The sequence below is a fragment of the Gopherus flavomarginatus genome, chromosome 3, assembly GCF_025201925.1.
Source record: "Gopherus flavomarginatus isolate rGopFla2 chromosome 3, rGopFla2.mat.asm, whole genome shotgun sequence".
Classification (NCBI taxonomy): domain Eukaryota; kingdom Metazoa; phylum Chordata; order Testudines; family Testudinidae; genus Gopherus; species Gopherus flavomarginatus.
This window is the reverse complement of record NC_066619.1, coordinates 261192113-261208673: the sequence shown is the minus strand read 5'-3', so window position 1 is coordinate 261208673 and position 16561 is coordinate 261192113. Positions and strand designations below refer to the sequence as shown.

The 16561-nt window shown below is 40.5% G+C and overlaps 1 protein-coding gene across 3 annotated transcripts in view; it reads right to left on the bottom strand.

Annotated features, from left to right (window-relative positions):
• Positions 1–6244: 6244 nt before the first annotated feature.
• WFS1 (wolframin ER transmembrane glycoprotein) overlaps positions 6245–16561 on the bottom strand; it is a 45820-nt gene continuing 35503 nt past the window's right edge. For 2 of the 3 annotated variants that reach the window (XM_050947503.1, XM_050947504.1), the window contains exons 6-8: positions 16356–16439; positions 10898–11043; positions 6245–8926 (exon numbers count right to left, since the gene is read on the bottom strand). In XM_050947503.1, coding sequence (XP_050803460.1) covers positions 7115–8926; positions 10898–11043; positions 16356–16439 — 2042 coding nt within the window. In that variant the 3' untranslated portion in view covers positions 6245–7114. The remainder of the gene's footprint in view (positions 8927–10897; positions 11044–16355; positions 16440–16561) is intronic. The other variant, XM_050947505.1, reaches the window with a different exon arrangement.

Sequence of the window (16561 nt, the reverse complement as noted above, 5' to 3'; positions counted from 1 at the left end):
ACTATCTGGTAAGTGCTAATGGTGTGCTGGATGCAAAACAAGGCCCAAAAGAAATGGTTCCTGCCTGGAGTGACATCAGGGCTGTGCTGTATAGTAGTGAAAGTTACAACAGCACCAAATCAAATTAAACTCTAAAACCTACATTAAAACAATGTTAATGAGGCGTGCAAGCCCCTCAAGAAGCAGCTAGTCTGCAAATTGTTTGGATAGCATGTTTAATACAGCCTCACTGTCTGTAGCTGCATTATGTACTCAATGGTTCTTACATGCGCCTTCATCACAGGGCTCCACAAACTGGTGCAAATACTTATCTCACTGCTGTGGCCTCAATATGGGAACAACCATAGGCATAACTAGTCTGCTCATCCCTCTCATTGTAAAGAGTTAACCAAAACAAACACAGAGAAAATGGTGCCGTGTTCTTTCTGAGGGAGATTTTTAAATTACATTTTAATTTCTCTCAGAAGCAGTAAAAGCTTTTAGTCTTTTAGCATTTTCCGCTTCAGAAAACATTACACAGAGAGAGAGAATGCAGTGCAGGCTTTGAGTGCCATCTGATGGCATGGATGAAAATCATCCAGTTATTTTATTATTATTTTGAAGCAGACAATGAACAACTTTAAATTCCAGTTTCTAAGAATCTGTCACTGGTAATTGACCAAATAAATGATTGGCCTCACAAGAGAAAATATATGCCTAATTGCATTATGTTTCTGCAAAATTTGCTGAGCTACCAATAAAGGCAAAAGATGATCTAGATCTGTATGTGCACCAGCTGGAGGCTACTGGACTGTGTACAGTTTATGGACAAATCTACAAATGAACATAAATCAGTATAAAATTAGCATGTTCTTACCTTGCATTTTCTTTTCTGGCCTTTTTACAAGCATATATTGAAGGAACACAACATCTTCTCTTACGTGTGATTTGGACACAGTAAAATTATTGATTTGCTACAATGGTAAATTGTAGATAAGGGGATGGATGGTGCAGGTAATTAACAGCTGGATACAAACTTTTTAATGCATATGGTACATCACTGGTTCAAAGTCCTAGTCAGGTGGTGTCAGTACTGTTAACTCCCAAGTGTTCAAAAATCATGAATCTGATTCATCCCATCATGAAATTGGCTTAAAAATCATGAGACTTTACATAATAACAAATCTGGCATTCTTTTTGTTTGCCTTCTGGTTTTTGAGCCTCTAGATTACGCTCGGATCATGTTTTCAAGCTTTTATCTATAACCATAACGGGCAGAAACTCACATTTTTAAATGGTGACAGGTTTCAGAGTGGTAGCAAGGGTGCAGGTTAGGGTCCAAGCATGTACCAAGGGCAAGCACTGGCCAGCAGTTCCTGAAGAAATGTGGTAGCCTTCTCCCACTGTCCCTACTTAGGTGCTATTCCCTGATTACTGCCTAATGACTGATGTGAAATGAATGGGTGGTTTCATTCCAGTCTCAGCCTGGCCGGTGCCCCAATCACAAAAACCTCTCACGCACTAGATGGACATTAGCTGTCACCATGTTCAGCTGTTCCAGGTAAACTGAATGGACTGCAGGGATTGAACTATTCTTTCATAGTATAGGAGGGCAATAGCCCTGCTTTAGTTAAGGTTCAAGCCAGGTTTCAAGTCAAAGCTCAGTTCTTCTAAGTGCTCTAAGTCTACGTGGTGACTCAGAGTGCCTTGAAATTTGGTGTGCCTCAAGGGGTGGGTAGGTGAGGTTCTGTTACTGATCCAAATCTGGGGCCATTTGATTAAGGGGTTCCTGAGCTACAGCCCCCACCCTCCAAAAAAAAAAGTTTTAAAAAAAATAGGCTTCTTCTTAGCATATGCATAATATGCCCCAGATGGCACATGACCAGGATTCATCACCGAATTTGGTCCACTGGTTGGATCATTAATAGCTTCCCTGGCCTGGATACTGACAGGGAGTATGACATGAACGTTGACCCGTGCCCTCCTTATAGCAACTGACTTTTGCTTATGGAAACAGAGCAAATAAGAGCTCAGGTCATCCTATCAGCGTGGCCAGTGCTTGAAGGTTACCCCCAACAGAAGGCATAGTATTCACCAGCCCTTCCAGGGAAATCAAATTAAAACTTTATCTGAAAAAGATGTTGCTACTTTATTTTGGTGTCTCAAAAAGGCTCTCGAACTGAAGTGTCAGAGGAATTAAAGTAGGCATGCAGGGGCAGAGGAGTTAACAGGATTGTTTGCTTTCACAGCAGCTGGATAGCTCAAGCAGAAAAGCAGGAGTGTTCGGATTCTAAACACACCCAGCCTCCCCTCAAAAAGACAATGTGGATGAGGTAATATCTTTTATTCGATCAACTTTGATTGGTGAGAGAGTCAAGCTTCCAAGCTTAGACACAATTCTCCTCTCGGTGTAAGCTCAAAAGCTCCTCTCTCACCAGCAGAAGCTGGTCCAATAAAATATATTACCTCATCTACCTTCTCTCCCCCCTACTCTGGGACCAATACTGCTACCACAACATTGCATACCACCTGAAGCAGAAGTATGGAAAAGGTTAGATAGCATATTGTTAAAATCTGTCTCTGGCAGAGTATGGGGTTTTTGTGGTTATTTTTGGGGAATACGATCAAAGTATTTTTGTAAAACAAAATTAGGTATGTCAGTGTCGCTGGCTGGGGAGGGGCAATGGGATGAGAGGGATTTGGGGCTGGATCAAAGGAAGGGGGATAAATAGAGATGGGTGGTAGGATAGGTGAGGAAGGGAGGGACACATGGTGAGAGGCAGGGGGAGAATAAGGGCAGTGTGCCTATTAGCCTGACATTGCCCCCTTTTACGGATCTGGGGCATCTGAGCCCCTCTCCCTACACCCATGCAAGTTGGAATCTGAGGATCTCTGATTCGCCCCCCCCCTCCACTCCCCATATGCATGCCAGGATCGGGGGTGGGGGAGGGCTTACCCACCTATAGGGGCCTGACATCCTCCTTGCTCCCCTTCATGGAAACCCGGTTCTGGAGGGAACTTGCCTTTCCAGGAGGTGTCTGAGCCCCGCTTCCTACTCCCATGTTAGCCAAGATCTGAGAGCACCTGCCCTCTCCAAGTGTCTAACTCCTCCTCCCTTTCTCCATGTGTGTGCCAGGAGCTGGGGAAACCTTGCCCTAACATTCCTCCACGAGAACTAGGTTCTGGGGAGTTGTTACTGGAGGTGTCTGAGTGCTGCCCCCCCATCTGTGCACCAGGGGTCCCTACCCATCCACAGGGATCTGACCCCCCCAAATATAAGCCAGATTCAGGGGGAGCTTTCCTTTCTGGGGGTGTTTGAGCCCTTCTCCCTGCCTGTGTGCATGCACACCAGGAGCTGGAGGGCCCTCTGTCCATCTATAGTGGTCTAACCTCCCTTGCAAGACATGTGCGGAGTGGTGTGGGGGACTGGACCTTTCTCCCTATGCCTCCATGTGATCTGGGCCCTTCTCTACTCCCACCCCTCCGTGAACCAGGATGGTGGAAGCCCTGTATCTTTAGGTGGGAAGCTTACAACAGGCATAGTAGGAGCACCAAAAAAACCACACAGCTGACACTAGGGCAAGAAGCATCTAACAGGTACACTCAACTTGTATCAGACACTCTCCAGCTAAGGGGACGGGCAAAAGAAACATCCACAGACATAAATGGAGCAGTTTGCACATCTCAGGGCTATTGGTTCAGGCTGTACTTAGCGCCATGGCCTATTTGCTTTCAGCTGAGAACGTTTCATTAAAATGAATGGACCAATGGACACCTCAGAGTCTGAAGTTTGAAATCCAGCCTGGGCTGAAATCTGAAAATCAACCTTAAACATGGAGGAGGAGGGAAATCTGCCTCTCTCAAGGTTTATTTAGGAGACATGTAATCTGAGTACAACAGAATATTCAGAATGCACTGAAACTCTGGAAAAAATACGTTACACTTATTGGGAGGGAAGGGGGGAATAAATGGGAATGGGTGGTATGGGAAAGAAGGAATGGGGGAGGGATTGGAAAATATGAAGAGTAGTGGAGGAAGCTGGAGAATGGGGGTGGGGCAGAGCTATCATCCCTGAATTCTTCCCTTCTGCCCATGTGCTGGGATGTAGGGGAGCACTATCCCTCTGCAGAGGTCTCAGCCCCTTTTCTTGCCAGCTGGGTGTTCTGGGATTCAGGAAGTGACTAATCACTTGCCTAGCATCACATAGCATTTTTGCCAGAATCAGGAATAGGACCACCTCTAAATGATAGTGCCGTGCTCTGTACATTTGTCTGTGCTCCATTAAATAGCTTTCCAGCTGAATCATTAGCCTGACTTCCTTTACTCAAGCAAAACTTCCATTGAAGGGGATAGATTTGTCTGAGTAAAAACTAAGAAGAGCAGCATCTTTAACATTATTGAATAGTGAGAATGCACATTTTCTTGATTCAAAACATATGAAAAGAAACTAGACATTCAAATGTGTATAGTTTAAAAACCGCAAGCACTTAACTTCAAAGTGAGAGTAAGCATAGACATTTTAAATGAGTGCAAACACTGTGTGACCTGCCCTCTCTTTTGGAGAGGGATTGAAAGCGCGCGTACACACACACACACACACACTCTCTCTCTCTTTCAATCAAGGCTCATCATGCCTCATGCCAGATTGTTTCATAAAGGAACCTTGTGGTGTTTCATGGTCCCTCTGGCAGCATCCCTCTCCAACACCTTTTATTTAGTAGAAGATTCTGCTCTTCAGCCAGAGCCACAGAAGCCCTGTGCCACCAGCCCTCCTTGGTGGCTCTCCTCTAGCTCCTGTAATAGTTGCAGTGAAACTGAACTGCCAGGGCTTTGCCTGTTGGCCACTGGCTCTTAACAGAACGCATGAGAATTAGGATCAGGGACAATCACCATGTTGTGAACTTTTGTGATTTTAAAAAACAAGCAAACCTGCCACAGTCAAGGTAAAGTCTCACATGATCTCAGAATCCTGGCTTCCAAACTCATGAGATTTCCCTATTCAAAATGGCCAAAAGGGAGCTAATACAAAACTGCCTTCCAGCCAAGACAGCCACCATTCACTTTGGACTTTGCATGCGGAAGTGAGATTGCCCAGTGAAGATGGCTACCACTTCTGATTCCAGTTTCCTCTCTAGCCCAACATCTGTAAGGAGACAGGCTGAAGCAAGACATAGCCTGAAAGGGAGCAGGAGGAGATTGGTGGAGGGTTTTGGAGAATATGCAATGGCAGAAAGGAAATATATAAGGGGTGGTTTGGAGAAAGGGAGATCATGGGGGAGCACAAAGGGAAAATGTGAGTAGGGTAGGAGTCTTGAGTATGCTAAAGAGGAAGATGGAGAGGGGAAGGAGACAGGACAGCGATAAGGGCAGGGGAGAGGGCATGCAGAGGGATAGAATGGCAGCTCCTCTGCTCCACAGGTTAGGAGAGGATAAAAAGGATATCAGCAGAGAGGCCTGCATTTTTGCATGTGAATTTTCAGTTGAACTTTCCTCACATGCACTTTGAGGGAGATGGCTTCCCACAGCTCAGAACAACAACTGCAACAACTCACCCCCAGCCTCTCCAAGTATTTTCCAGTCTTGTGACATTTTAAGACAATGATTTTGGATGATCTCACTCATGGATTTTTGAATATGTGGAAACTACAGTAACCACACCAAAGAACAGAGGAGGTGAGGAGAAAGATAGGGAAAGAGAAGGTGGGCCAAATATACTAAAACAATGGCTGTGTGTTTTTTTTGTTGTTGTGACATTAATTTTACTAAATTATAGATCATTAGTCCCACTATTATTTGTACAGCCTCAGCAATATGATAGGGGCTTTAAACACAGGTATGAAAACTGTGCGTTTGCCTTGAACAACTTGGAGTCTAGATAGGTAGTGCTCTGAAGAGAAAAACTGGGGTTAAAAGACCTTGTAAGAAGATGTTTAAAAGAAGGGAAAGATAGAGGAATGAAAGACTGGGTCAAGAGGAGGGTTTTCTGACAGTCAAATACTGCAATATGCTCTTGATAATCAGGACTGTACAAATTGGAATAAAGTGGAGAAAAAAGGAAAGTATATATATGGATCATGTAGCTACAAGAAGTTTGCAGCTTGCAATATTCTGATTTTACTGCTGTATCTTGAAATAATAATAATTTCTAGCACTCCAAAACTGGAATTGTGTTTTAAACCAAATACTAAAATGTAATATGGTTTATAATTTAAAGCTGTTACCATTGGACTGGAAGTAACTACTCAGAATGTCAAAGCATAAGCAATGAGTGTAGAATCCCATTTTAATTCAAGTTTATATTTACATATATTTGCACAATACATATTATTAACCAGACATTTTATTTCATCTCCATTGCAGATTGTTTTTATACAGTGCTTTTCAATTGATTTGGCTTGCCTATTACTAGTACCGCCACAATACCAGCCTTACTGACTGGTGCCTATCATTCACATGCTATCATGGATTATAACTGTAGCTATCATAACCAGTTACAGCGAATAGCATGTTCATTTTAAGAAGAATACTTAGTAAAAGTGAAATGGAAACTAGAGCTCTTGTTGCAACCTTGCTGGTGTGTGAAGTAGTGTCCACCACCAAAAGACCCATTCAAATAAAACTAATAAATAGCAAAAAAGTTCAGTTCTATACACCCCAATCACATGGCACCAGATTCAATCTAGTTGTACAATTAATACTTCTCTAGAAACCGCTGAATAAATACAAGCAACATTACATCTTAGGTTGCCTACAAGATATTCATTCTATATGTGAAAGTACATAAGGGCAATGCCGTGAATATTTCACGAGTAAAGTGCTTTTAACATCAAGCAGATGAATATACCCTAGCACTGTACCACAGAAAGAGAGAGTTCATTTTGGATAAAAAACAGTTCATGCATCTACTCTGCAGCAATTCTGTGCATTAATTTATAGTAATACTTAAATAGAATTCGTAACCTCAATCCTACGGGATACAAGGACTGGACACAGTTTTTACACTTACAAAACTCAACCAATACTCTGGAATAGCATACATTTTGAACATTGCTACAGCAGGTTTTGTTAAGAAGCCAAACCTTTGGTAGTGTTAATGCAGTATACATTGAAGATACCATTGAACCAGTATATGAGCTCAATATGCAACTGACAGGAATGGAGAAAAGAAAAAATCAAAAGCAAATTTAATGGCTTTTTGCACTGTGCTTCTCCAGTCATGCTCTATTTTCACATGCCTTCCTGCGGGTGTAAGTTTAGACATGCAATTTAAGCAAGTGATTGCTTTCAGTTCAAAGACAGGCCACTTGCTGCCAAGACGACCCTCCAGAATTGTGCTGAATTCAATTATACTTCCTTGCCTCAAGTTCAACAACACTTTCTTAAACTCGTTGCTTGCCTTCAGCACAATATCTTTGGTTATATCCTCCTCCTCTACAGCTTTAGTTCCATTTTTGCCATTGAAAGGCATGCCCACAGTTAATTCGAATTTGTATCGATCAAATTTTTTCATGTGACAGTCATGCTTTGTTAGATACTTGAGACGACACAGTTCCTCCTCCTCCATGGTAACATTTTTTGGGTCACACACAGGGTAGGTTTCACCATACAAACATCTAATCCAATTACCAATAAAAAGCGGAAGCATGTTTATTGCAGATTCTGCACTATTGTCAATTTCTGTAACCCTGACATATTTGAACCGCCCAGTCCATGTAACTCTGTGTCCTTCCAGATGACTACATATAATTTGGGTGCGTGCCATGTTAGTCTCCTTCCATGACCGCGGTCCACAGACGAAGCCATACTGATTCCATGTCAAGGTAGAGTTGTAGACTTTCATTCCCTCTGATCGGTACACATAGAACCAACAGAACAACACTACAGCTGTAATCCACACCAAAATGAGTTTCACAATAGAACTCCTGGTTAGTGATTTTATCATTTCAACTATGGAGAAGTTAGTTTTTGTCCACCATCGTAAAAACAAAGGAATACCACACAACACAAGAGTCACCACAATCTTCATGAGCTCCAAAGATATGAACCACTTTATGAAATGCACAAGACACATGAGTGCAATGCCTACCATTAGAACTGGGAGTGCAAAGAGAAACAGAAAATAGCCAACTGATGCACGAATGAGACCAATGCAGGAGGACTCTTGCAGAATAACCACTGAGAGTTCACACCACATGAAACACACCAGGTAGGGAACCAGGTAACAGTAGGTGCCTTTAAAATTCCGCAGTTGTGCCATTCTAAAGAAGAGATAGAACAAGTACAGGAATAGAAGGCAGGGGATGCTCACATTTAGTATGAAGAAGTGGCCTATCGGAAGAGTAAAGAAGGTTTTACCTAAGAATTTCAAATAGCCTAAATTTATAGGTAGTATCTGCAATAGTGAGAGGGAGCCAGCAGCCACCTCAGTCATTAAAGCTCTTCGCGTGTAAGGTTCTGCACAAGTGCTTAAACTCATATAACTTGTCACTGTGAAGAAAACAGAGATGGTAGCCAACTCTGAGCATGGTATGAAGTCTTTGCTTGCTATAGGGAAGGAAAAAATGACAAAGAAAACCGAGAGCAAAAAGTAAACGTACGGCTCTAAATGATTCCACCCAAAGTTCACTTCTGCTTGCTCAACATCTAGATTTGGCTCAAAACGAAGCAGTAAGTCAGTCAGGGTGCGGAAGTTTTCCCAGGCCTTACTGTCTTGAAAGACTTTCAGTGTGCAAATCACCATGGAAATAAAGGACAGATAGAAGATGACTAATGGGATAAAGAAGGCAAAAAAATCGATTGTCAGATTACTGATGATGAAGAAGAAGATGAGGGCATTGATGTGGTGTGTTGGAATAATAGTAGACAGCCAATGCATTCCTGCCTTAGATGCAATATCTATAAGGTACTCTTTAATTTCCATAATGGCATGAAGTGGATATTTTACAACCTGAAAAGAAAGGAAAACAGTTTATTTAACAACATTTTTGTACATGTACAGTATGTATATTCATGTTAAAGCAGTAGCAGTAAGTCAAGCCTAGCTTGCTTTGAACTACTTCTGTTTCAAGGTGTTGCACAACAAAATGGAGTTTTCTCCGTGACCATTTTTTGAAATTAACTTCATCAGATGAGGCACAGATGGTTACCTCTCCATTTTGATATCTAAAAAGTTTTCAGAAAGGAAGACAAATCTCATAATCGATATGTCACATTTTTTATTAAAAGGCTTCCTAATCTAGCATTCCTTTCAATTAGGTTCCTACTGAAGTGCCCATTGGTATTATAAAGATGAACTGCAGTGCTGCAATTCTGTACCATCTTGTGCCATTCCTTCAGCTGTAACTATCAGCATCTCCAGTGATTCCGTCACACACTGTGCATTGTTATACCCATTTACACTGAGTGATTGTCCACATGGCATGTTATTATAAGGCAAGCCAGCGTGTGACTCTGCGGCACGCTGGCTTGCCGCACAGTAGTGTCCCATTTGGGCATTGCTACAGCCCAGTGAAAGCATGCTAAGCTGTATGCTAAGCCACATTCCAGAACTTCCACAGTGCTATAGCAGTGTTCTCACAGGACATTAAGCTGGTGTTTGCCACATAGTAGATTCACACTCTGGCTTGCTATGCAGTAACTTGTCATGCGGACAAGCCATAAGCCTTTACAGGTAGTTTGCATTTTTCCAAAATTTTCCTTCAAATATGTAAGCAAGAGCTATCAAAAACTATTAGTCCTTTTCAACCTCATTATTATAAGCAGCTAGTACTATTTCATCTCCCTCCCTATGCACAGATCTAGGATTAGTCCTTTAACCACAATCAATTATATCACAGAGCCTTTAATATTCCTCTTATCCTGCAGGGGATTACCTGCCCAGCAGGGTGACTTGTCAAACACTGAAGTTATTGTAAGAAAAGACACTCCCTTTCTGCAGGACAGATGGAAAGGAGCATCTAGCAAATTACATCTCAAGCAAATTTTGAACTAAAAATGCTGACAAGGGTAGCTTCACAGCCCCAAAACAACACAAAAAAGTTCAGTTTCCATGGTGTGCCAAACATATGCCTTTGTATCAAGTATTTCAAGGGAGAGGCCAAGAAACTTTCAACAGAGATTTATACATCACACTAACTGGGGCAGAAAGTCCAGGAAGTAAAGCGCAAGGCTATTCACTGGTGAAGTGTCCCTTTCTAAGTACATCTCCTTCAGAACATTAGGTCAGTTACCTGGAAGCACTAGAGGAGATATAGTCCTTTTTTTGTCTCTTAACATTGGACATAATGTTCAAGGAGGACAAAGAACTGATTTGCTGATGGCAGCATTCTGCTCCCTACCTGCTGCCATTTTGAAATTCAGATCAATGAACGCACTGTGTCAGTTCTCCTGTTTAGGTTTTGTTTCTACTGTTTAACAGTGAAGTGTTGGCCTGCGCAAACCACTGCCAGCCAGTTTCATCCTTTAATTCCCTCACAACAGAAAGTGAGCTGTCTTACACATCCAGTCCACTGTTGTGTTTCTCCATTTGTATATGCATGTTTACACACTTCATTCGTTTATTTACTGGTCTCCAATTAATAAATGCAGATAATAGATCTAAATAAAACATATGGCAAAAGAGAGGCATTGTTGTCCTCTGCAAAGTGAGTATGAAGATGTATTGTCATCTTCCAAGAACAACTTTTATGTTTTCAAAACATCCTCCTTCTAAATTTACGACATATGTACAAAAACATCACACAGTGTATGTGTATATATGCAACTAAACGCTCACACAAGTTCTATCAATGATGCTTTTGGGTGACTAGATACAAGTTTTGAAGGTAGATCATTTGAAGGTAGGCTATTCTGGCTGTAAATAAATTAACTAAGAGTCCTTCAATACATATCACATAATAAGTGCTTATCTAGTTTTCACCTTTAGTCGCAGTGGTAGTTCCTCGGGACTCTTTCCAGCCAATTCATCATCATCATCCTCCTGCACAAACAGGTTAGTTGGGATGATTCCCTTTGCATACTTCTTGGTTATTTCAACAAAATCATCCAAAGCAATATAGTTCTTAGCTGAAAGTTATAATGAAGATAACAAAAGAGAGCTCAAAAATTACAGTACTAGCATCCCATAAATGACAAAGCATGGACCAGCCTTTCTAGGACTGATGTGGAAATTATTTTCCAACAAACTTTGTGCCTACATTATGGAGAAATTGAACTCTTGTTAACAGATGTTTATTTTGTGACCTATTCAGAGATAGCAAATTAATTTTGGTAACAATAAGTGGGCACAATACATCTTATAAGTGTAGTGGCCATATTTAAACCAGTATATATTACTATAATACACAAATTGTAAGAAAGAAGAAATAAAGTGAATGAACATGTTCATCTGAGACCAGTATGAAATACATTATATTGCATTTGGTTAGACTGCATGTATTTAATATTTTGTGTCTAAGTTTCATCAGGATTAAAGTTGCAGTGCAGATATTTTCACCTGTCAAAGATATTTGTATGTTTAATTCTAGTGCCCTGCAATTTTATCAGGTTTCAGATCACATGATTATTATCTGAAACATAACTATGGCTTTCCCCTCCCTTTATAACATTTTGGGGTAAAAATAATTAAAATTTCAGTAGCTCTGCCGTGTCAAAAAAGACACAAAGAGCCACAGGAAAAGAACTCCTCGATGTTTAACTGAAAGTCTGCACTGAGTCAGAAGTCAGTTCTCTGGTGAATACATCACATATATTCCTTATATATCTAGGAAATCTCATTAACTCAGTAAAATGAGCAATGCCTCATAATTCACACACACACACACACACACACACACACACGACCCCATATCATCTCCCTCTATCTAATAGTTTTGACATGATGTGAGGCTGGATACCATATACTTTTTCCCAAATATATTGAAGTATATTTATCAGCATGCTATGAAGCATCATTAGAAGTGATCTAAACTGAATAGCCAACAAATTGAACATTACTCATTTACATAATGTAGTAGCATGATTTCCTCATCTTGTCTGTTTGCCTATTTACTAATTCTCCAAATACAGAAGCACACACATTAATTATTTAAATATACTACATATATCACTATTTAAATTTAGGCACGCTGGGGACAAAGTGCTATAAGACTGCTGCTGTACACAATAGCAGGGGGAAGGACAATTTTGGCTAAGGACCCCAAGAGACAAATCCCTTACTACTCTGTCAAAAAGTGTCCACCCAAAGTACACCAGATACTTTAGACATGTTCCCTGCTATGAAGAGCTTTGAATCTCAGATAGCACTAAAAGAAACAGAGAAGACAAAAGTTACACAATTGCATCACCATGAGTTATTATCATCTTTGAAATGAGAGAGAGAGAGAGAGAGAGAGAGAGAGAGAGAGAACACACGCACGTGTGAGCCTGTGAAGTGGGAGTGTGGGTCTGAGAAATGGTGGGGAGGGAAATGAGTTTCTAAAAAAGGAAAGTTGAAAAGGATGTAGGGAGAGAGTTATCAGGGGAAGGACAGGATGAAGAGGAACACGGAGGGTAGCGCATGAGACAGGCCCTGCAGGGTGGGACAGTGGGTGAAGGAGTGATTGTAGGCCAGAATAACCAGTCATATAAAGTAATACATTTCATATTTTTAACTCAGGAATTTGCTATAAAGTTATGCCCCTTACAACTTCCTGAAGTCCTACTGCAGGGGAGCTCAAAGAGTGGGGGCATTTCATAGGTTGCCACTTAGCTCCTTCTATACTAAGAGGGCAAGGAGACTCCCCTCCAGCCCTATGAATGGAATGGAGGTTGGAGGGCCTCGATTAACCCGTTAACCTCCTGAGGAGTACTGGGATACAAGATCATGTACACAATTGTCTCAATCGCCTCCTACAGCCTGTCCCAGTCAGTGTAGATTAGCCAGTTTCCATGGTAAACAAGTTTTATGTCAATTATAAGGAAGAATTAATGTCAACTTTCCCCACACACTGAAGCACCTGATATTGCTTCAAATATGAAAGACTTTTGAATGACAAAAAGCCTCCAACAAGCCTCCCACACAGTAAGTTTAGAGAGTCAGCTGACAAAGATATGAAGGCTCGTCTGCTTAATTCTTATCTGAGCACAAGTTGCACATAGGAAATTGAAACAATCGACTAGGAGTTTAAAAGTACAGAATTTAATGTATTTGATTTGTGGTCTTACTGTAATTTTAAAACAATCTTACATAAAATGCAACATTTTTATAGCAAACTAGCAGCATTCTAGGCATTCTTGGTATAAAAGGTACAGGAACGTAACAAAAAAGCAGCATTGTATACCTTAATCTTCAGTCTTACAAGGATGTATGTTGATTTGTTTGCATATTTAAAGTGTATATTTTAAAGTAATCTTGCACCACTTTACGGAATAGACAGCTTGCCCTGTCAGGACATACATGGAGACATTTATAAAACAGTTTCTTCTCAGCTGTAGAATGAGAAACAGGAAGGACAATGGAAAAAATTGCCTAGGGAAGTCATGCAATATTCTTCACTGGAAGTTTTCAAAAAGAGGAGAGGGTTGGAATAAAGCAAAATTCTTTGACCGCATTTCTGGGATACACCGATAGGGAGAGTTCTTAATTTATAATGCATGGCTGACATATTAAATCAAATGTAATGATATTTACATTCTCAGGCATTGTCCATAGTCAGACAATGTCACTTGTAATTGCCTATATGCTCTTCTACTGAGTTCACACCCTCTCAAATCTTTGCAAAACAGGCTTAAATCAGGCTTCCAAGTGTTGACAATGCATTAAATCAGAAGAAAACTTGCCTCACACAAAATGCACAGCGTGAAACTGATTGGGTCAGGGAAGTGAATATTAGCTAGTAATAGCTGCTTCTACTCATGCACGGACAGCCAATTCCATCTCTGGAGAGGAGAAAACAGCCTACCTCCTATTAAGTGTTTGATGAAAACTTTTCATTTCAAATGCCATTAGTAACTTGACAGCCAAGTCTCTCAATTGATATTAAAAGCATATGTTGTAGGTTCCACTTTATTATTCAGATTTTTTTTCAGTATGGTTATGACAAATTCCCTGCCTCCCCCATTTGCAGTAAAAAAAAATGAAATGTGCACATCAATTTCTGCCTACACTTACATGTAGGTTCATTTACCCTCCTGTTATTTCATCTGCCATTTAAGCCTTCAGAAAATTACTGACCCCCCCCACCACAACACTATGAGCTGCTGAAGGATTCAGAACAAAGTGGCTTGTTTTGCATTTATTTGCTATCAGAATGAAGGAGCAGCACTGATTCAGAAGATCAGCAGCTAAGGGATGGAATGTGCAGTAGCAACATCCAATATGTTCCAAAGCAGAAGATTCCCCAGTGAACTCAGACCACAGCACACTTTCCAATGGAGAGAGAGAAAAAAGAAATGTGGCAGTCTCGGCCCTAAACATTTTTTTAAGAAATGGAAATTGGGTCACACTAAGCTCTATGTGGCTCAAGTCCATATGAAAAGTCTGTCAAGACTGGGAATAAAATTCAGGCCTGACTCCCATCTTTATCCAAAGTACTGTCCTTTCCTCTCTCTTATATGCACTACAGTATAGCACTTTTTATACATATGACAAGTTAATGTAAAACCAGCAAAAAGCCCCAGTTCATTTTGAGAATGTTAATTTCAGTGCAGTCTCACATACATCTGATGAGCCACAAGCTACTTGGAAGGAGAGGACTACAGTGACACTGATTGAATCTCAACCTCAAGTTTTAGTAGTATATAGTACTAGTTTTTAACCTGTAGGACATTTAAAACAGACCTAAAGAAGAGTGAGACTGATTTTATATGAATTTTTACATTTTATACATTAGTATGAAAACAGAATTAGAATTGTTCTGTATATGGCCTCAACTGAAGTTTAGTTTAACTACAATGCACTCAGTACAATATGCATTGTTTGGAACTATGTTCCTTCGCCATCTTCGTTTTCAGTCTTTAAATCCTCCTATCATTTCTTCACATTTTCCTTTTTCAAAAAAAATAGGTAATGTATATGAATATTAGCAGCTGCAGAGCAATGGTTGGAATACCATACTGGGTCAAGACCAATACTCCATGCAGTCTGGCATCCTCTTTGACAGTGCCCATATCAGAAAATTCAGAGGAAGAGGTGAACCACATAATTCATAATTATGCATTAACATACCTACATATCTGGAAGGTAAATGAAGGGAGGGGATTATCTTTTTAACATCAAGCAATAGACTGTTGACTTGCATTCTGAAGGAGGAAGGTTGATATCCCTTATAAATGTGTTTTGTTTTAAAATCCTAGCTAGTATAATTTTTATTTCCCATCTGAAATATTTCATCCTTTTTTCAATCCTATGACACCCCATCCTCAATAATCTTGTGGTGGCAAGTATCACAGATTAATGCTTTGTGGGGATAAATGGATGAGAGTGAGGAGAGTATTTCTTTTCATCAGTTTTAAATTTGCTGCCTTTTCATAGAGTCATGTATCTGTTCCTATACTGCAAGAAAGGCTAAACAGAGCACTTCTCTCTACATCCATCATTTTTATCTACCTTCTTATCTCATCTACTAAGCAAGTAGTAGTCCTGATTTTGAGAACTAGTTAGGAGTCAGGTCCTTCCCTCTTCCCTCCCAACAATCTGGAGTCTTCATGCCCCAATCAGAAATTAAAAACCTGTTAGTTTTCTTGTACAGGTGTCATAAGAGCCGAGTCAGAACTTTTTAACCCATAGAAGATACAGCTTCCTTCTAGTGGTAGCATTTTTACCAGGTAAAAAGTGAATGAGGCTCTCCCTCCTCAGCAAGAGCCAAGACAGTAATAATTTTGATGTGTCTTCTGTAGCTGCTCCTCTCTTTTCTGAACCGAATAGCACTGTGATTTTTCTCGGTTGGGCAGGGCTGGATGACATGCTCTTCAGATGCCAGAAAAAATGTATCTATCTTGGTCATAAGAAGAGATGTTTCTTCCTTAAATTTAAGCCTGGAGTCCAACAGCTTGAATCTGGGTCTCTTGAGTGATAGGTGAAGACAGCTAATCACAAGGACAGCTTTTTTGGGGCTGGTGTGGTACGGAAGGTCTGCTTAAATTAAGTATTTATGTAGGAGACAAAGAGAGTAATCCTCAGTGAGGAGGTGTCGTTTAACAGTTACAGCAAGGTAACAGGCCAAAGAGCTGTGTACATTAGATGCTAAGCTTAAATGCTGTGTAATCAGAAGATAAAAACGCATTAGGTTAACATACTGTAGTTGAGAAAAAACTTACAGCTGGTGCAAAATTAGTTAGCAAAACAAAGCAAAATGAAATCATAGTCATTACATTTCAAACGGGATGTGCGCACTTACATTCACTGCTTACTAATCGTTCCAGCATTCTTCTTTGCTTCTGTACAGACTTTGGAACTGGGCCAGGTTGTTTCTCACCATCTGCTAGATAACAGAAGTTCACAAAGTAGTCATTAAGCGAACAAACGCCAACAAATGTCATTAGCTAAAGCAGCAAAAATAGAGAGGACAGTAGCACCTCAAACCAATGAGATAAAGGTTTACAC